Source organism: Pyrgilauda ruficollis, unplaced genomic scaffold (genome assembly GCF_017590135.1).
Source record: "Pyrgilauda ruficollis isolate IOZ18807 unplaced genomic scaffold, ASM1759013v1 scaffold62, whole genome shotgun sequence".
Taxonomy (NCBI): Eukaryota; Metazoa; Chordata; class Aves; order Passeriformes; family Passeridae; genus Pyrgilauda; species Pyrgilauda ruficollis.
The window spans coordinates 1882124-1903221 of record NW_024527933.1 but is presented as its reverse complement, the minus strand read 5'-3'; the positions used below and the strand labels follow the sequence as shown (position 1 = coordinate 1903221).

The 21098-nt window shown below is 47.6% G+C and overlaps 2 protein-coding genes across 3 annotated transcripts; one reads left to right on the top strand and one right to left on the bottom strand.

Moving 5' to 3' along the window:
* The first annotated feature begins 57 nt into the window (after positions 1–57).
* On the top strand, positions 58–9985 carry STOM (stomatin). 2 transcript variants are annotated; one of them, XM_041483891.1, is made up of 9 exons: positions 58–203; positions 3318–3421; positions 4268–4340; positions 5241–5323; positions 7037–7240; positions 7733–7867; positions 8319–8499; positions 9393–9500; positions 9586–9985. In XM_041483891.1, exons 1-8 carry the CDS (start codon positions 155–157, stop codon positions 9497–9499), a joined length of 936 nt encoding a protein of 311 aa, XP_041339825.1. In that variant the 5' UTR covers positions 58–154; the 3' UTR covers position 9500; positions 9586–9985. The 2 variants fall into 2 exon arrangements, with proteins under 2 accessions (XP_041339825.1, XP_041339824.1); XM_041483890.1 differs by having other exon boundaries at positions 9393–9985.
* A 253-nt stretch (positions 9986–10238) lies between these two features.
* Positions 10239–20304, bottom strand: GSN (gelsolin). The gene is made up of 17 exons (XM_041483889.1): positions 20087–20304; positions 18760–18961; positions 18071–18225; positions 17059–17220; positions 16706–16855; positions 16369–16458; positions 15233–15365; positions 14919–15007; positions 14410–14625; positions 13698–13831; positions 13132–13222; positions 12764–12934; positions 11963–12137; positions 11566–11690; positions 11320–11397; positions 10840–10900; positions 10239–10604 (listed from the first exon to the last, which is right to left on the bottom strand). Exons 1-17 carry the CDS (start codon positions 20219–20221, stop codon positions 10435–10437), a joined length of 2337 nt encoding a protein of 778 aa, XP_041339823.1. The 5' UTR covers positions 20222–20304; the 3' UTR covers positions 10239–10434.
* Between the last annotated feature and the right edge of the window lie 794 nt (positions 20305–21098).

Sequence of the window (21098 nt, the reverse complement as noted above, 5' to 3'; positions counted from 1 at the left end):
TTCCTGCGGCGCTGGCGGCGCTGACGGCGCTGACGGCGGTGGCGGCGGTGGCGGTGGCGGCGGTGGTGGCGGTGGTGGCGGCGGGACAGCGCAGAGGCGGCTCGGAGGGGACGCGGGACTGACTCCGAGGCGGCTCTGAGGGGACTCGGGGACCATGGCAGACCACGAAGCGGGGTACCCGGCCAAGACCCGGCGGCCTCCAGGTAACGGACGCAGCGGGAGCGGGCAGGGGCTGTCCCCAAACGGCCCCGCAGCGGCCGCTCCTCGCGGGGCGCCTTCGTGTCTCTCTCTCTCTCCTCTTTTTTTTGTTTCGGTTTTAATTATTGCTTCATTTAGTCACGGAGGAAAGTTTGAGGATGCTTTACTGAAGGAACGAGGAGCGGTTGTGCTCCGCTTCCCGGGCAGCCTCCGTTTCCCTGAGCCCGGCTGCACAGGGGTCACCGGCGGCCCCGGCGCGGCCCCAGCCCCGGCTGAGGGGGCTGCTGAGTCCGCTGACCCCGCTAACAGGGCAGGCTGAGCCCCCAGCCCCGGCTAATGGGGATGCTGAGCCCCCAGCCTCGGATAACGGGGACTGCTGAGCCCCGGTTAACGGGAGATGCTGAGCTCCCAGCACCGGTTAACGGGGGATGCTGAGCCTGGCTAACAGGGTATGCTGACCCCCCAGCACCGTCTAACGGGGGATGCTGAGCTCCCAGTACCGGCTAACGGGGGATGCTGACCCCCCAGCCCCGTCTAACTGGGGGTGTTGAGCCCCCAGCACCGGCTAACGGGGGATGCTTAGCTCTCAGCACCGTCTAACTGGGGGTGTTGAGCCCCCAGCACCGTCTACCGGGGGATGCTGAGCCCTCAGCACCGGCTGACGGGGGGCTGGCCCCGCTGCCCCTTCGGGTACCGTGGCCGCAGGTGGTGGTTCCCGGCAGGTCCTCACACCGCCCTCGGGAATGTGTCGGAGCATCACCACGAGCTGCGTAAGTCGGGTGGGTTTCTGTGGTGCGTGGTTTCCTTTCCTGTGCAGTAACTTGGATCACTAAGGGGAAAACTACGGAAATGAAGACAAGCAGAGTCAACAGAAGTAATCTCTGCGATGCTGCACCAGTAAACAAGAGCAAGGAGAACTTAGGGGTTGTTTTTTGACACTACTGTGGCTTTTTACTGCAGCCAAACCCTGTCTAGGTGTGACTGGACGAAGTGGTAGATGTTCTCAGATGGGGCAATGAGTTGTACTGAATTTTTACTTCTTGGTATCGTTAATGATGTGAGTTTTGGCCTTCCAGGTAGGAGGTGTGTGATGTGGGTCAGGACATTTTGGAGATGATGCACTGAGATAGCACAACTGGCAGTTTCACTCACTGGAAGCTGGAATGTTTTCCTGTTACTTCCATTGTTCAGAAGCAGGCAACGGAAAAGTCCTGATTTATTTTGTGCTTTTCTTGTTTGCAACCAGAGAAGGAAGTGTATTTATAAGAAAGCTTTGTGTACGAAGCCTTTGGCTGGGTAATTTGAGTTGTTGTATAAATAACTGTGGATCTCCTTGGGCCTGGTGCCCAATGGCACATCCTGGCTCTGGTATCTTTGGAGAGGATCAGCATTTCATGTGTAACTATGTTAGTTATTAATACCTCGCCATGGTCACGTCGGTGCCAATCTGGTCTGTGCAAGCCTTTCCTGAACACACTGCTGAGGTGGTTTCTCCTGCAGCTCTCACGTGAACACAATAAAATATGGAGTAAGTGGCATTAGACGTAGTTTTGGTTATTGGATGTCGAAATTTTGGGTATTTCCCATGTGAAATGCTCTGTGAAGCATCTGTGAAGACATGTAATTCACTTTGGAATTGGCGTTTTGTTTTCAGTCAGGGTACATTTTTGCTGTTTGACAGTGGTGTGCTTGTTTGGATTGTAGAGACTTTGCAGAAGGAAATAAATCACAAATTAACCATGTGCCACACCTCAAGCTGTAACGAGACCTTTCCCCTTCCATCTTAGCCTCCAGCACTAAGTGTGTATTATAAATTCTTAATACAGTTTGATGGTCCAAGTGATAATTTCTTGCTAAAGTAATGACAACTGTTCCAGTCAGCCTTAAAGGCATTGAAGGCTGATTAAATTAAGTTGTTTTTTTAAATTTTTTTAATAGTCTTTCTCCTTGTGGTTTATTTCCTAAAGAGGTTGCTCAAGAATATTTGCAGAGAATATTCCAGTGGCAGGTTTGGGGATACTGTCAGCCAGCACTTAGTGCAGGGTCAAGCCTTTGTTTTCAGCCTGTGGGGTGGGCAGGGATGGGGATCACCTCCAGGAGCTGCAGAACTAGCTCATCCCACAAATGCCAGGCATGTTTCTTATGTCTCATAGAGTTTTCCACAAGACAGCATCTCTCTCCCTTCTTGTATTGTAAAAAACAACACATTGGTGCTAAATAAAGCATCCTCTTTGCTCAATCTTGAAATTTGACATCATTTGAGGTGACTTTTACATGAACTTCCGAATCTCCAGAGTAGGAAGGTGATGTTTGTGAGTGCTGGGTGTCACCCTGGGACATCCCTGCTTGGCAGCAGGCTCCTGGCAGCCCCTTAGGAGTCTTAGCTGGCAGGATAAGAAACTTCCTGTAGCTCTGGGAATGCCTCCCAGGCCGCAGTTTGTCATGGCTTTAGCTGGGTAGCTTTTGAAACCACCAGCTCGTTATTTGATCCCAGAGTTACCTTCAGCTGGTGTCTTCCATTGACAGAGGAATAAAGCATGAGGAGTTTCTGGCCAAGGAATTCTTTATGGAGACTTTATTTCACATCCAGCTAATCTTGTACCTCATCTTATCCAACTTCCCAGATCCAACGGGTCTGAGAATTGTGGTTTCCTTAGATCTGCACCCGTTACAGCTGGAACAGAACCCAGGTTGCAGCGATGCTGTCCCAGAGCTGGCAGCCTGGGGGGTATTTGTGTGCTACTCTTTACATGAGGTTCCTCTGACTTGTCAGAAAACAAAGGAACACGATTTCCACTGCTGCCTGTGAGTCACTCTGCTAGAAGAACTTGGGGGAGAGAAAGGCATTTGGGAATTGAAACTTCAATGTGGTACACTTCTGCATAAATGCTACTTGGACAGCATTCTGCCCTCAGCTGTCTTGCACAACTTAGAGACCAATGAAAATCAAAGCAGAAGTTGGCTTTTAATTTGATTTCTGATCTAAACCTAATGCATTTGGCCAGAGGAGCAGTGCTAACAGTGACTTATTTCAAGGAACATTCAATATAAATATCCAATTTAGGCACTTTAATAGGCACTTTTAGTTTAAAAAAGTGACAATTTCTGCTCTTTTGTAGATGATGAGGATTCTGGCCTCGGTGTGTGTGGATGGATCCTGGTGATCACCTCGCTTCTTTTCACTGTTCTTACATTTCCTATATCACTATGGATGTGCATAAAGGTAACATCGTTCACTGCTAAATTGGATTAAAACTTCCAGCAATGCAGAGTGGCTATTACTGTTTTCAATTGGATTTATTGAGAAAATAAACACAAATTAATCTAGTTCTGTTCTTTCTTGAGCTATAGCAGACCCCATCACTGCATTCATCTTTAAACCAAAAATAAAAGTGGTATTACAATATTTGGTCAAAATAATTCCTGCATTGCTGTCTTCACTACGTCTGCCCAACTGTCATTAGTAAATAAGTTCATTTGAAGGATCAGAATAATTGCAAGAACCCATAAATACTCTTAAAGAACTGATATTTTATTTTTTTTAAGATCTCTCCCTATATATCACTCATCTAAATATGAAGTATGTAAATAGAAATCTGTAATTATGTACATAGATGTGGCTGCATGTGACATATTTGAAGACACAGACAGTGTTGTTTGTGATCACTCTGAGGTTGATGTTTGCAGTTTCCAGACAGGAGGAGTTATTTCCTCCTGGCTTGGCTGATGTGGCATCTGAATTGGAGCTGGAAAAATCCCTGCTGGGTCACAAAAGCTGCACTTTGTTGTGTTGTTGCCAGGATATTCCTGATGGCTGCTGCTGGTGCCTGAACCTGCCCAGGTGCCATCCTGTTGAGAGTCTGAGGAATATTTCCTGTGGAGTATTGTCCTGACTTTTTCCTTTTGCTCTTTGCTTTTTGACAATAAAGTTTTAGCTAAAATTCTCCAAGGCAGCCAGTAGAGAAATGTGTATTAAATTTGAGACTCAAGACTGTCCTAGCCTGGTGTGTTCATAATTTGGAATCCATCTTCTGGAAACCTGTGCATGACATCCAACCATCTGTTCCAGATTATCAAGGAGTACGAGCGAGCCATCATCTTCCGACTTGGGCGCATCCTAAAAGGGGGAGCAAAGGGACCAGGTATGTCCTGGACTGCAATTTGTGCCAATTAGTCATCAGCAAAACAATAGTGGTTTAGAGACATTGTAGTAAAGTGGCAAATGGATTTCTCAAGAATTCTGTAACTTCCAGTAAGAGGATGTGTTACAACAGGAATTTATGAGCCTCGTGGGTCTCTTCCAGCTCATAAAGTTCTGATTTGTACTCTGGATTGAGAAGACAGCAAACTTAATTCCACCCAGCTCTCCTTTGTTAATGTATGATCTGCAGGCAGAATCAAAATGTAAAGGGAGGAGTAATGGCATCAAATGGGTTCTTTGAAAAAAGAAGTTTGATGTACCAGTTAAACCCAATGAGTCTGAAAGCCTTGATATCCTTCAAAAGTAACAGAAGGCACTAGAGTATTTGATAGTTTTGAAAAAAGTTGTCTTTGTATATTGGAAACTCTGAGATCTGGAAGAATGTTATTTTCAGCTGTTGCTCCTGCTGCTCAAAGTGACAGAAAGGGGCAATGGCTTCTTCCTTCATTTTCACCCAGGCTTTGCAATGTTCCACATTGCTGGAAACTGAAGAATCTCAGTGAGCCACCCAAACAGAAGGCAGGAGATTGATGCTTGCCAGAATTAGGCCCCACAAATAACTCTGTGGGGAACATTTTGAAAAGTAGTTAATAGTTTTGGGACTGTTTTATTTCCAAATGTTAAAAATCTCTAAGTAAGTGATACCCAGATAATTGAAGTTTCTCAGCATGCATTTTTGAAAATCTTACCTTGGTTTGGAAGCGACTAACAAGTGTTGTGCTGCTGAGCTCCTCACAAAGAGCTGCACAGCCTCAACAGTTGGATTTCACCTTGTTGCAGTAACAAGTTTTGTCTGCTCTAATGACCTATTTTCACATCTTGAATGGATTTTTTGGCACAGGTTTGTTTTTTGTCCTGCCTTGCACAGACAGCTTCATCAAAGTTGATATGAGAACCATCTCTTTTGATATCCCTCCTCAGGAGGTGAGTTTGCATTTGCCTTTGCATCTACTGAAGTCCTTGCAGAATTTTGTGCACTTTGCTTTTCCTTCTCCCCTCTCAGTATTGGGTAATGCACAGTTTGAATACAGATTGCTTGTGCAGGTGCAATGTATTGTGAAGAATACATATATCCCTTAGAAATGTCATCCAGTAAGGGAAGAGCACTGAAAGAAAACAGATGATGCTCTGAGGACCAAATGAGATAATTGAATACTGCCTGAGAGCTGGAATGGGAAGGGTTTGGAACGAAGGCTGCTGGGCTTCATACAACATTCCCTAATTGCTTCTGTGAAATCTGGAAGATTTCCAGGCGCAGCAGGGATCTGTCCTGTGCCAACTTATCTACGTGTATAAACTGGCTCAAGTGATGGGATGAAATTGGAATATACATCAAATGCTGTTCATAGCAACTGGGGGAATGAGTGGTCAGCTCCCTTCACTGGTTTGTGTGCACGTGGCTCCTGTGCCCTGCCCTGCACAGGAACATGGTGAAGGTGCTGCCGCTCATGGCAGGTCCTAAAGAACGAAAAAATTACTTTGATTTCTAGTCTGATTTTCCTTGGACATCCTAACTTTGTAGCAGAATGTCTCCAGAGCATTAAGCCAGCTGAACTCAGTGCTGCCAACTTGATGGATAACAAAAGAATAAAACCCAACCATCCCTCTAAAAATAAGCTAGTGAACAATTGTATCCTGATGGTTATAACTGTATCACTCATGTATCAGGTGCATTTTGAGACACAGAGATGCTCCGTGCAACCTGTGTGGTGCATCTGTTTCCTATCAGATCTGCTCGTGGGTTTGTTGCTCATGGTTAGTTGTAGATTGAGACAAATGGCAGCTGTCCTGGTACACTCTAAAGGGTAATTGGGAGAAACCTAATCACTGGCAGGCAGAATGTGCTTGCAGCTGCTGATGTACCATTAGTGAGGCCATCAGTAATCCAGTTTTTCTTTTGACTTGATTAAATTACGCTTATGGATTTAGGTTTGTTTGTGTTCCTTACATAGAGGCAGAAATCAATTTTTATTTGTTCAACATGATTTCTGTGCATGCCACTCATTCTTTAGCTTTTGTGTTATGAAAAGCCTGCTAAAAGAGGTAGTTTGGGAAGGGACAGGGCAGGTAAATCTTGAAGGGAATCGTGTGCCATGGAAGGAGGTTCTCGGTTCTCTGAGCTCCCCTGTGCAGTGCCACCCTCCTGCCGCAGGAGGCTGCAGTTCTGCAGCACAGTCCCCACAGCCCTGCTGACAGGCTGCCTCACACAGCCCTGGGGAAACCTCACTGAAAGGCAGCACGGGGACCTGCCTGGGTGTGATTCCTTGCCAGAATCACTGGTTGAGTCTTCTCAGATGATGAATTTCAGAGTAAATAATTTCTGCCTTTTCTCTTTTTCCTGTTACTGACATGACTTGCAGATCCATCTGTGAATTCGAGGAAGTGGGTTAAAAATAACATTAGGGCAAAGTGAATGGAATGTGCTCTTCACCAGGAAGTTTCTAATCCCATATTTAGTCTCAGCTTTGCAGAGCTGTACTGGGAGGTTTGTGAACACTGGGGCACGTTCACATGCAGCATGTGTATAAGGATCAAGACAGTGGGAAACCAGGACTTGGTGTAGTAGAACAAATACGTGATTGTCCTAATAATTAACCTTGTATTTATGGAATATTCTGTACTTTCCCTGCTTTTCAGATCCTGACCAAAGACTCGGTGACAGTTAACGTGGATGGAGTGGTTTATTACAGGGTGCAGAATGCCACCCTGGCCGTGGCAAACATCACCAACGCCGACTCAGCCACCCGGCTCCTGGCACAGACCACCCTGAGGAATGTCCTGGGCACCAAAAGCCTCTCTGAGATCCTCTCTGACCGTGAGGAAATTGCCCACAGCATGCAGGTATGAGTATCTTGAAGCAATCCATCAAACAGCAGGTAAAGCAGCAACCCCATGGATAACTTAAAGGTGGGGATTTATTTTATCTCTAAGTGATCAGTTGTGATTTGGAGCTGTAGGCAAAGCCCTGACAAGATCTCTTGGGAGGGCACTCTGTAAAATAAGAATATGGGACTAAACCACTAAGGGCCAGTGGGGGGCTAGCACATGGGAATGAGGGATATAGGAGAGGATGGCTTCCCTGGATCCTTGTGTCAGTCCTTCATGTGGAAGGATTCTGTGCCACAGAATTCCTTCAATACATTAATCAAGCTCTGGGGGTTTTTGTTACTTTAAAACAGTTGTGCTCTTATATCTGTCAAATCATACAAATACTAAAGGCCTGAAGGTATGAGAATTTGAAGAGAATTAAGTTGGTTTATTGGTCGTTCTTCAAATTTGGGCATTAGTTTGAGGCAGGTGTGTGGCTTCACTTATCTGTCCTGCCTTCTGTAGATTACACTTGATGAGGCAACAGACGATTGGGGCATTAAGGTGGAACGTGTGGAGATCAAGGATGTGAAGTTACCTGTCCAGCTGCAGAGAGCCATGGCTGCAGAAGCAGAGGCTGCCCGGGAGGCGAGAGCCAAGGTAATGACATCAGCCTGGGGGCTGGATTTAATTTTTCCCAAGTAAGAAATACACCATTCCCTCTCAAGCCCTTGTAGATACAAAAAAGTACAGCTTGAGCGAGAAAGTATTTTCAGCTATCTGTGAGGAGTGCCTCTGGTTTTGAGAGGCAGTGCTGGAAGAAGCACAAAAGCTTTTGAAGATAGAATAAATACTTACATTGCATTCTCAAGACCTGATGCCAGCTTTTGTCATCCTGCATTCTGGATGGGAGGATACCAGGCACTGGGGCCTGGAGACCAAACAGGAGCAGCTTGTGCCTGGTGAAAGCACGTGCCCAGGGCAGGTCACTTAGCAGGGTGCTGGGCAGGGGTACCTGCCTAGGGCTGAGATCAGCCTGTGGATTCCCTGTTCCTCCTGTTTTGAGTTCAGTTTGAGGATTGAGTTCAGTTTGAGCCGTTTGCCTCCCCAGGTGATCGCGGCCGAGGGCGAGATGAACGCGTCCAGGGCCCTGAAGGAGGCGTCCATGGTGATCACGGAGTCTCCTGCTGCTCTCCAGCTCCGGTACCTGCAGACCCTGACCACCATCGCTGCCGAGAAGAATTCCACCATCGTCTTCCCCCTGCCCATAAACATCCTGCAGGGCCTCCTAGGTGTGACGGAGTAGGGAGGCTGGGAGGGGCGAGCTCGGGGTCAGCCCATGTTTGCAGCACTGAATTCCCTGTGTATTGTAGCTTGTGGCAGTGTTAGCAAAGTGGGTTTGCTGAGGAACCTTTTTGTTTTACTGAGTGTGTTATAGAACTTGTATGTAATGTTTGTGAATGTGGACAATCGCAATATTTGGAAGTTGAAAGCCTCTCAGAAGGAGTACAAGCAGGTTGTGATCTTAAATAAGCTTTATCCATATTGTCCTGGATGGAACACCTCTAATCCAAAATCTCCTTTTCAAATAGAATAGAAAACCAGTTGTGGTAGAGGTGATCCAACATTTGGAATTATTCCTTCTACAAAATGGGTCTGTAGCCCTGCAAGGGAAGTGGAATAGTGTCCTGGGGGGCTCCTGAAAATCAGGCTCCTGTTCTCTAAACCAGTCCCCATTGATGAGAAACAGTTGTTAGTGAAACTTTCTGTCTTGCTGCCACCCAGGAATGACACAAACATGCCATAGTTATGGATACAACGTGCTTGTGGTCGCTGATGGGCTGCTGTTGTTATGAGGCTGTGTCTGCATAGAGTTGCACTGCTTTAAAGCACTGAAAAGGCTCTGCATCTGTTTCTCCTAAAAATATTTTTTAAAAACCAAAGTGCTGCATTTTATCCAGATCTACAAACTTATTTCTCTAGGAAATGCCATGTCTGTAACTAGCAGCAGGGAGGAGTGGTGTTTAACAGAAGGTGCTGCACTGGTGCTTTACCTGTTGGTGCTGCTCTGTGCAGACCTGGAGTGGTTGTTGTGTCAATAAGGGCTTACATTTCATCCTCAAAGCAGCTGGGCCTCAGCTCACATAACCCAAGCTGTTAAACTTCCTGTTTTGTACCCCTGTAGAACGGATTAATAAGAGAAGAAGTGAAGTCAGCGCTGCCACCAGCACTGAGTCTGACATCTTTAAAATCTGGGACGAGGCAGTGGAACTGAAATGCCAGGATCACTGATGTAAGTGCCCTTCTCCCACTGGCCAGCATAACTCCATAAGTAGTTTCTTATGCCCTTTCTGCTCCAATCAGCTCTGTATTTACAGGTGTTTTAGGCCTGGGTACCTGTGCCTCGACACGCTGTGCCTTTGTCACTGGCAGGAGATGCCCAAGTGCTGTTGTTTTTCTGCCTGTCTGCTGGGCAGGTTTTCCTCTGCATCACCAAAGCAATATACTTTGTGTTTGTTAAGGTGGCAGCTGAAGTAAGCTGAGCCTAACTTCTGGCTGGGAGCGGGAGAAACAGTTAACAAAGCTGGAGTAATTAGCATTGCTGTGCTCAGGCACTTGGAGTGGGAAGCAGAGCAACAGCACAGCTCCAGGTTAATCCTTGGGGAAGATGAGTCACCCTGTAACTCCCGCTGCTGCTGCAGGTGCCACCCCTGTGAATTCCTGTTGATACCACAAGATGCTTTTTTGCTCTCATCCTGAATAAAAAAAATGCTGTTTACTAATGAGTGAGTTTCTGAAAGAGTAAAATACTATTTATCAGGGTCTCAAACACATAAAATTCTGAAGAGGGGAAAGCAAAGCAGTCCCGAACTTCACAAAATAATTTCTGTAACGTTTCACTAAAAAGTCCATGTGCAAAAGATGGCTTAAAGAAGGTTTTGGTTTCTAAGGTGTTTTCAAACATGGGATCTACAGCTGCTCTTTAATGTTTTCTTCTTCAAAACAAACCCCACCATTTCTGTTCTTCCCATATTTCATACAAGCTTTATTGTATTAAATATAATCAAAGCAAGGAGTAGGGTCAATGACTGGTCACGATTGTTTTCGGAAATTATTGCACAGCTAATTGGCTATTAACATCATTCCCTCGTTAACATACATCCTGCAGGAGGAAGGAGCTCTTGAAGGCATTGAAGGCACTGAACTTGCTCTGTTTCAAACACTGCTCACACATCCACATCTGCCATTGCTCTCTGCAGGGGATCCACAGCCCAGTAGTCATCGTCCCAGCCCAGGAACCAGCCGGAGAAGGTGGGGGGCTCAAAGCCCTGTTTGACGATGGTCACCGGGGTCCTCTTGTCCCGCGTGGAGGGGTCTGTGTCAATGTAGCGCTTGGCTGGGGACACAGGGAGGGATCTCACTGAGCACCAGGCCTGCAGAGCAGCAGCTCAGCTGGGGCTAAATGGCTGCCAGAGAGGTAGCTTCCCATCGGCCATTTGAACAAAAATACCCACTGAAAGTTTGTACCCTATGGTTTTATCTATGCCTGTCAGAATATGAATTGCCTGAGTCATGATCACACAGTGAGAAAATGAGAAAGGGATAGTTCAGAGAGGAAAATGTGACATTACCAGACTTCAGTGTCTCAGTCTTTTCTTCTTCTTGGGCATCTTTCCCAATCCATACAAAGACCTAAAGATAAAAATATTAATTAATTCAGCAACAATCATATTCTTTACGAAGGGATAATTTAGATGAAGCCTCAGTGAACAGAGTGTGACACAAACCAGAAAATCCTCATGTTGGTGTGCCTGGGTCATTGACCAACATGACCAAGGCTTTATTGGTCAATAATGGGAAGTTTTTTCCCCTGCATTTTATTTACATTAATTGTAGACTCTTGAACAAATTCTACATTAGCTTAATATCAAGGGAAAGTAGCAGATGTTTGAACATTTTTCTATAAAACATCAGCTCTGAGTTGCCTTGTGGCTCATGTGTGCTGAATCCGTAATACAACAGCACCTCTGACTATTGTGGTTCAGGTCTCAATCTAGAGCCAATCTGTGCCTCTTCTTTGCTCCTCTTGTCCCCCTCTAAATGTGACATACCTGATCCCACGTGTCCAGGAGCATCACATCATCTGTGGCAAGGTCATCCTGAGTCAGATCTCCAGGAACTTCTTCAATCTGAAAAACAGGGTTGAGATGAGCACAGGCTTCGTTTACTTTATCTGTACAGGACAGACCACACGAAGAAAGACCAGGTGTAAGCTGGTGGGGGGCTCAGAGCAGCTGGGCCTGATCTTTTCGCAGCCCTGTCAGGTGGATGCTGAGTGAATCCCCCCAGACACTCACGGTGAAGCGGCCGCTCTTGTTGGAGCAGGCGAAGAGACGCGGGGGGTGAGTGTCCATCTTCTTGTCCTTGAGGCGGGGCGAGGTGCGGTACGGAGCTTTGCCACCCAAGGCTGCCCAGAAATTGTCTGGAAAACAAAGAGAGACTGATACTTCTCCTGTTCATGGAACCCACACCAGGGTTATGGTTTGGGCAGGACTTGAAGCATTCTTCCGGGTCAGAAAGGCCCAATGGCCTGCAGACATACATGAGAGTGCTGTTAAACAATGAAAATACCCTGGAGAAGCCCCTCTTGCCCACGTCCACATCTTGTTCTGGGAGACAAAATGCCCATGAAATAACTGCTGAGGATGTGCAGCTACACAGAAATGATCACAGACTCCACTGTGACCCCCTCACCTGGCTCTTTGCCCTCAGCAACCTGTACTGGACGAGCTCCCAGTATCTTCAGCAGCTCCTGTGCTCCTGATTTCTCAGCATTGCTGGCTCCTTGGCCAACCCACAGGTAGGCAGCAGAGGGAGTTTTCAGGACAAAGGCATCATTGGAGTTCAGCTGACTGGCTGTAGGATCCAGCTGAAAAGAAGGAACACTGCAGGTGTCAGATGTAACCATCCTCTACAGGGAGCCTGTTATTTCAAAATCAAACCTACAGTTGAATAAACTGCAAACAAGATTTTCCATATGAGCATGTAAAGCTGCCAGATGTGTTGTATATTCCCTGTATCCAAGTGATGAGTTAGATTTTCCACATGGGAAGAGTAAATAACTGTTTCAGTGTGTGATTACAGGTACACAGGACCTATAGCAGGAATGCCTGGCTGTCATTGTGCCAGTCCTGGTGGTTATGGCAGGAGATTTAGGAGCTCACTGGGGAGCCCATGGCAGAGCAGTTCCCGTTGCCAACACTGATCAATCATTAACACCAACTCCTCTGTGTCAACAAGGACAGGCCTCTTGAAGCTGGAAATTTGGGGAGTTCCTGCAGCCACAAACCACTGCCCTCTCCTCAGCAGGATTTACTCTCCCCTTTGTTGCTGCACAGAGGTGTTGCGTGCGTTTTCTCTCAGAGCAGTGGGACCCTGAACACGTGTCTGTCCTGGCCCAAGTTCCTCTTCCATGGAGGGAACTGAACTCTTCAGTGGATCACGTTCCCACCAGGGGCTGTACACACAACACCGAGGCTGACTCTCTCCACGTACCTCCACTGCTCTGGTGGCTCCGGAGGTGCTGGAGCGGACCTGGAAGAGCCGCGTTGCCGCAGGTGCAGTCTGGCCTCCTTCCCTCGAGGTTCCACCCTTGTAAACAATCAAGGGCTTTCCACCAAACATGCTCATCAGGTGAGGGGGCTCTTTCCCTTGCACTACTCGTTTCTGAAGAAAAAGAAACTTGCTGTCAGTTTTGAGGAGTGCAAGACTAACCAGAAATGGCTTTTACAACCCTCTGTCGAGCTGGAATATTCACAGAGCACCCAGCTGGGCCAGGTGTTTAGTATACATGTATATATATATATGTGTATATATATTCTTTATTCCCCAGTGTTGGGTTGGTTTCTGCTGGGTCTCTTTACCTGCACGGGGCTGCCTCCCAGCTCCTCATCCAGCTGTACTGTGAGGAAAGCAGAGGTTGCAATCTCATCCTGCGTGGAGTCGGCGCCCTGCCTGGAGAACAAGGCCAAATCCCAGCTTTATTCTCAGCCTTTCCCCCCACACACACCTTACAGAGATCAAGAGGAGGTAAGGAAACCCTTTGTTACTGAATCTCTGCAGCACTTCCTTCAACACAAAGGAGAAATTCCTTATCCTCTATTGTAGCACAGTGAGCACAGGGGGAGATAAGAACCTTTCCTAGATAAGCAGCACTTTCCTAGAAAAGCAGAGCTTGGTCCAAAGAAGGGAGTAATAACCAGTGGGACGGAAATGGAAAAAAAATAGCTCACACAGTAATTCCCTCCATTGTTCCACTTCAAATGAAACATCCCAGACCATCCCAGTATTTTGTTTGCAAGTGAAAGTTATCTAGGGTGAAACTTTATCCCCTAAAGATCCTCTGAAAGTGGGAACCAGCAGTGATCGATTTTCCGAGTGGACTCGCAGCCCCAGCGTTTCCTGACTTGCCCCAGGGTAAGTCCCGTACCAGGTGTAAATGATCTGTCCCCGCTTCCCGTCGTGCTGGTAATCGTACAGGATGATGTAGCTGTCCCCGCCGTAGAACTGCCCGTACGTGGCGGGGTCCACGGGCACCTTTTCGGAGCCTTCTATTCTCCAGATCTGGCGGGAGAGGAGCAGAGGCGCTGCAGAGCGAGCCCACGGCCGGCCCGCGTTATCCCCGAATTCCGCACCCCGGAGCCGGCGGTGCTGCCGCGCCCTCTGCCGGGACCTGACGGGACAATTCCCATCCGCTCCAGGGGCTGCTCCCGAACGGAGCTCTGAGGCTTTTCGGGGCCTTTTTAAACAGTTAAACCTCGGCCAGGACCGCTGTGGGCTTCTGGACAGCCCCCAGCCCGTTCAAGCCCAACTCCACCCCTGCTTCTGTGCTCGGAGTCATGAACCCCGGTGCTCCAAGACATTCATACATGCGATGGCAACAGGGAGAATAATCAGCAGGAGGAGGAATAAACCCATGTCCACAGTGCTGGGAAATCGTGGAGTCAGAATCAACCCCACTTTTCTGCAGGGCTTTCAAGACCCTGCTGCTATTTCTGGTGTCAGAAATTCCCCCAGTAGTTACAAGACCTCAGTGTTGAAGGCTCTCTGGCCTCCTTTTGTCTTGCTGTTCTTGCAGCAATGCCATCAAGTAGCAAAGAAAAGTCTGGAAAGCTTCCCAGAGGGATTGTGCCACCACTGACCTGTTTCTTGCCAGAGCCATCATCCTCCATGCCGTGCTGGGCAGCCATGGCCTTGGAGCTGTGCAGGGTGGCGGCATCGAAAGGGACCTGCTCAATCTTGGCAACGTGGCCAGAAACGTGAGGCTGCCCCAGCCCTTCTGTCTGGTCCCTGTCCCGCCAGTTCTTGAAGAATTGCTTGAACAAAGGTGTCTCACCACTCTCAGGGAGGACTTGGATCTGAAAGGAATGAGCCTTTAGAACCGTCTCCCTAAGAACAGCAGGTTTATCTGCTCTTCTTCACTCTTAAAAGAGGTCATGGAAAAGGTAAAAGAGTATCTGAGAGGAAGAACCTTTAACTACCAGCTGTGCTGGGGTAAATGCTGCTTTAGCCCAGGAGCAGCACTGCAGAATCTCCCAGAACAGAGCAGATCGCCCACAACAGGAGCCACTCAACAGGGACACGTGCCCTGAGCCATCCGTGCTCTGCAGTCCCTGGCCCATGTGGCAGAAAAACTGCCACAGGTCCTTACCTGGGTGTGTTTGGGATAACCCATCTTGTCAATGAACTCTGAGGCTGTTTTCAGTGCTGCCTTCTTCTCTTCAGAGTTGGCACCTTTGCCTTTAATGAAAATAGAGAGAAAGTGGGTCAGGATTTTTTACCCAGAGAAGAAACTGTCCCGGGTACCTTCTGCCAAAGTAGAAGGGCCCAGCCTTCCACATAAATGATGCCAAATAACAAATGACCATTGTTCAATCTCTTTCATGCCTGTTGTGATGGCTGAGAGAGAACAACTGCCTTTCTATTTATGATATTAATTCTTTTCTCCCTGGTTGTCTCAGATACCTTTCCAAACAAAGATCTTTCCATCTGTGCCGTGGTCCAGGATGAAGCAGTCATCTGTACTCAGGGCTGCCTGGGAGAAGGGGTTCTCATCTGCCACCAGGGACACTGCCATGTTCCCAGCCCCATTGGAGACCTGTGACAACACAGCACAGAGCTCACATAAGCACCCTCTGCTCCCTGCTGCTCCGTGGCCATAGCTCAGAACTCAGGGAGGGGAAGGGAAATCCATTTAAATGCACTGGCTGCTGCAGGCACTATTGTTTTCAAACAGGATACCTCTGACACAGCAACAGTATGGCAAAAACATAACACTTACTCTGAAGAATTCAACTATTTCTAGCAAAGCACATACTGCTGGGACCAAGGAGAGATTGGTCCAAAATGGGGAATATCCTCAGTGCAAAGGAAATATCTTCTAAACCAAACCAAGTGCACACAGGGACTGAAGGGTAACTGGAACAGCCTCCTGTATCAAGTGGGGTTAAAAATCTGAGTTCCTCTACTGACAGATGTATAAAGTGCCACATAACAAACCACCTTAGCAGATATTCACCCCATGGATAGCAGAGGCTTGGAGAAGATTCCTCCCAAAAAGTCTGAGTTCCTCTACTGACTGATGTATAAAGTGCCACATAACAAACCACCTTAGCAGATATTCACCCCATGGATAGCAGAGGCTGCTTGGAGAAGATTCCTCCCAAAAAGCCTTGGACACTCTTCTCCACTCACACAGCTGATGGCAAATGACACCTTCCAAGTCATGGCTTCATCTGGGTGTTAGAAAGGGGCAGGTCCTGCTTCTCAGGCTCACTGTTTCTAGTTCTTTCCTGTCACTTTCCTAACACAATGCCTGACAGCAGAGGAAAACTTCCTTTTCCCCTTATTTCTTTCACACTCCACCTTTCTCTCAAAAATTCCTGCAAGTCCCAGCTGTCTCACTATAGTCATAAGTGGTGACAAACCAACAGAAAGTACATGGACATGCAGTGCAAGCAACCAAGGTTCATACATAAAACTTGTTAAGAAGCAGAGTGAGGCAGGACTCAGAACAGCTCAGCTCTTCTCTGCTATTGCACTTCCATCCAATTTCACAAAGATTACTCCACTCTCCCCAGAGTTATGTCAGGGCTCGTTACCTTGTAGAGCTTAGCCAGCTTCCTGTTGGCTGTGTCAGTTTTGGTCTCATCAGAAGTTCCTGCTGGCAAACTGGGCTTTGGTCCCAGAACCTGTGAGGGAGAGAAAAATCATTACCAGCCAGTCCAAGAGGATCTTCTTTCCCAGGTGCTCCAGTCAAGAGAATGAGTGGGAGAGAATTCCAGATCAGTCACATAAATTCCCTCAGACGTCCTAGCAGAGCAGAGGACCAGCTCTGCACTGAGCTGTGCGTTTATACCACACACACCACCCACCCCACCTTTCTTGCACACATCCCACTTGCCACTCCAGCAGGGACAAAGGGACAGAGGGAATAACCTGGAGCATTTCCTCGCGCTCGGATCCCTCCTCTGACACGTAGACCTTGGCGCGCCCGTTGCGCTCGTTGTCCCGGATCCCCTTGGCCAGCACCGTGGCCTTCAGCCGCTCCTGGCGGTTGCTCTTGGAGCCACACCATTGGAAGATGTTCTGGGGAAGGAGAAAGTCGTGTCAGAGCAGGACAGCACCTCCCTAGGTGAGACAGGACTCAGCTGAACTGAACAATGTCAGTGTTTCGGGATGCTCAGCACTGAGATGGCTTCAGCAGAGTGGGGGAAAATAAAACTTGTGTGAAAGTCAGACACCTCCTGCCCCTTGAATTCTGCCACACCTGCCTTTGATGTGATACTCACACTGCCCAGGTCCAGGATGAAACAGTCCCCTGTGTTGAAGCTGTCCCAGCTCACAGGGACCTCCGTGGCCCGGACTGTCCTCCTGCCTTTGACCTGCAGCAGCCTCTGCACAGTGACCTCGTTGGGAACCACGTGCCTGAAGCCAGAAGCCACACCACCAGCCTGGGGGGGAAACACAGGAGCAAGGATTCACACCAGGACTGGGGGAACAGTGTATTCCCATGTATAACACGTCCTGCCTACCAGAAATTATCCCAAGCTCAGGATTCACTTTCTCTGTTGATAGACACTGGGAATTATTTATCAATGCAGGCAACAGAACCCATGTCAGTTACCCTCAAAAAAAGCACAACCAACTTTAAATGAACGAAAGTAACAACCAGTCAGTGGGAAATAAACAAAACAGAAAGATCAGGAAAGTCTCAGACATGAGGAAATGTGAGCACTTTGCAAGCATGTGACCTGCTATCACTTTCCTTGTGCCTTTGGATTCCTAACAGACACAACTGCTTGACTGCATGTTTTCACTTCTATCCCACTTTTTTCACTTCTTTCCCACTTCTTTTTGTGATGGCAGGGAGGAGTAACTCCCACTACTGTTCATCTCCTTTACCAAAACATTTCACATGCTGGGAGGGTGGGCTAAGCACAGAGACTGCAAGGTCAAACTGTTATGCAAGTGGGGAGAAATCAAATCTCCTGGGTAGGCATTTTCCATTAACTTTGCTGCTTCTTAAATTCATTCCAGGTGCCTTGGGACTGTTCTTTCCTCTGCCTCTTGAAGAAAAACAAAACCTCGATTCCTAAAACTTTCTGGGGCTTTCCTTGTGTATTATTAATTCAGCCAAATTTTTCCCACTGGGATCGGCTGTTCTCCACCCTGTTCAGTTCCAACTCATTGAAAACATCTGGCTGAGAATGGGTTTTGAGCAACTGGAAAAAGGGCAATTCTCACTCTCCTGGGAATTGGGCAGGATGCCATTTCTTGCAGACTCAGTCAGTTGTCACCCACCTTGTATTTGATGCCAGATTTGAAGTAGCCCAGGAAGGTGGGGGACTCGTGGCCCTGCACCTCACGGTGCTGCACAGCCTTCCCCTGCAGGTGCTCATCCATCTGCACAGTGAAGATGGCAGCAGCCCCACGCTCATCCTGAGAGCTTTCATCACCTGAAACATGAAGAGAGATACTGGGAGGGGATGCAGGGTCTGCCTCTGCATTCAGCTGTGCAAACAGAGGAGGAGAAGGCAGATTTAACTGTGATATTGTCAAAGAGCCTGGGGTTTGCAGGCTGTGGGAAAGCCTTGGCATGGTACTCTGTGACATGGACAGCAGAGGGCACTTAGGAGAGGGAAAAATCCCACTCCCTGATCAGCAGGAACACACCTGACCTCCCTCCTTTCAGGCAGAAAGGATTTCAGCCAGACTTTTCACCTGAGATCTTGTCTTCCCTGTGAACCTCTGCAGAACTTACCTGTCCCATTGCCCAGGAAAAGCTGGGTTTAGGATCAGAGGTGGCTGTACTCTCTCTTGCACAGACCACACAAATATTTGACATGAGTAGAGCTATTTACCCCCAGAACTGCACTCTCACCGTGCTGCTCCTTCTTTCCTTGGGTAACATTTCCTGGCCATGGCTGGAGCAGAGAGGCTCAGGGGTCACTCTGGGCTCCCAGCTCTGCAGGGACACTCCCAGCACTCACCCAACCAGAAGTGCAGGTCGTACTGGAGGTTCCCGCTGCGCTGCTTGATGGTGTTCAGCACCAGGTAGGAATCCCCAGTGAAGAAGTCTCCATACAGGTTTTTTGGCACTGGGACCAAATCAAATTTCTCGACCCTCCAGATCTGAAGGCCGGGTTCCTTCCCAGCCTTCAAAAACTCGGCGTGTTCCACCATGCTGACAGGCTGGGGGTGAGACAGAGGGTGCTGTTCAGTGGGCAGGACACAAGGAAGTCTCTACATTAAATTGCTTCTCATCTCCTCACTTGTTGTGCCAGGCAAAAAGTGGAAAGTTTCCTTTTTTCTTGTGCACTGAGTTTTGAAGGGGGAAAAAAAATAAGGATGTGTGTGGAAAGAATCTCTCTCCATTGGTCACTGTTAATTTTCACTCCCAATCGCCTCTAATTCCTGGTTCATCACTGCCTTATCCTCTTCTAGACTCTACTGTCTCTCCCTCTCTCTCTCTCTCTCTCTCTCTCTGGATTTTAATCTCTGTATTTTTCTTACTAATTTAGAACTTTTTAGTGAAGCTTGTAATTCCAGGTTGTGGGAAAGAAACCCCTTTTACCTCCACATGTTGTACATCCTGCATAAACATGATTTACAGGTTTTCTAAAACCAAATGGGAAATGCTATGAATATCATTGAATATTTAGGTAATTAACAGGCTTCTTAAAGCTTTTCTGTTCTGACCTGTTACTTAACTGCTCCCTTGTAGGAATTACATTAATTTACACAACATCCTGTCCTAAGGACACTGCAATTTTGGTTTAATATGTTTATTGCCATCCTTATGCAATATATCAACACAGTGCAATATCCTTTTTTTTTTTTTTTAATAAACATAATGAACACTTTCTTATAAAAGAATTCACTTTGGTAATTCTGAAAGGAAATAAAACATTTCTGGTGTATTGGCAATGAAGTCTGTCGATCACATCACACCTTTGAGAGCTATCAGGTAACAGGGAAGAAAACATTACAATATTACATTAGAAGCATTCAGTTCTTTGAAAAAGAAGATGGTTCACAGCAGCTGATGGACAAAAGTAAAATATGCTCAGTTTTCAAGGCAGAAATAAAGAATGTTACAAGCTAGAAAGCAAAATGATAAGTTAGGTATCAAAGTCATTCCTAAGCTGAAATCAGATATCAAAGATGGAAAAGAATGAACTTTATCATCATGATTCCAATCTGCCTGAATCCTACCAAATTCCCACTAAAAACTGACTGAGAGTTAAAGGAGAGGGACTCCTGGAAGTAGCTGGAACCAGAAGTTTTCAGTGTTTCATTGTGATGCTCCTCACTTACCACAGCTGAAAGCACAAGAGCTGCTGTAACAACATATCCAAGCCCTGCCACAGACATGGAGCTGACACAGTTCAGCTTCAGAGCCATTGCGCAGAAAATGGTGAGGAAAAGATAATTGAAGACCTTCCTGCCCATTTCTAGGAGTAAATGGGCTTCTCCCTTCTCCTGCAGAGCTGTGGGAGTCCCAGCTCCCTGCTCCTCTGGCTGCTGGGGAAGATGAGGGGCAGAAGCCAATCTTTTATCGGCACAAACACACCCACCCCCTCGGCAGCCCAGGGGCGTAACGCGTTTGTGCAAACAATCCCTCTGGAATCCCAGAGCCTCCCCCAGCCTGTCCCGGAGCCCAGCAGGCGCTCACTCCGCACAATGTGCGATCCATTACCCACAGCAGCCAGGGTCACACGGGCCAAGCGTCCCCTCACAGGCAGAAATTCAGAGACATCAGCAACAGAGGCAACATTTTGTCAGCTGAGAGCTGGAAAAGTTGATGAGACGCAGAGAACAGCACGGCGGCTCCAGCTGGCAGTGGATGCAGGGAAAGAGATTTGGGGAAGACAAGGATTCAAGGGAGCAGCCTGAGGATGGGGGGAATGCACCCTCAGCTCCCTGAACTGTCAGAGCAGCAGAGCTCAGGCCGAGCTCTGTGCCTCAATGAGCCCCCACACTGCACTGTCAGTAACAACCCGGGAGGGTTTGGGGATGCGCTGATGGAGTTCAGCTCCCAGAGCACAACAGAGCACTCAGAGTCTGGTAGGTGACAGAACAAAAGCTCATTCAGCAATTCAATAATTTCACAACCAAGTATTTCTGAGGGTGTAGCAACAGCCTGTGACAGGAACACAAGAAACATCAAACCTACTCAGCCCAAAGGAATTACAACAGGGCTGATTGTGCACCCCAACAATCTGCCACCAATAAAGAGATTATTCTTCCAACTATCTCACACTGCAGCAAGTTCATCTATCTCGTTTCCCAAGTGTTTGCTCAGAGTGAACTGAGCAGGAACCTTTCC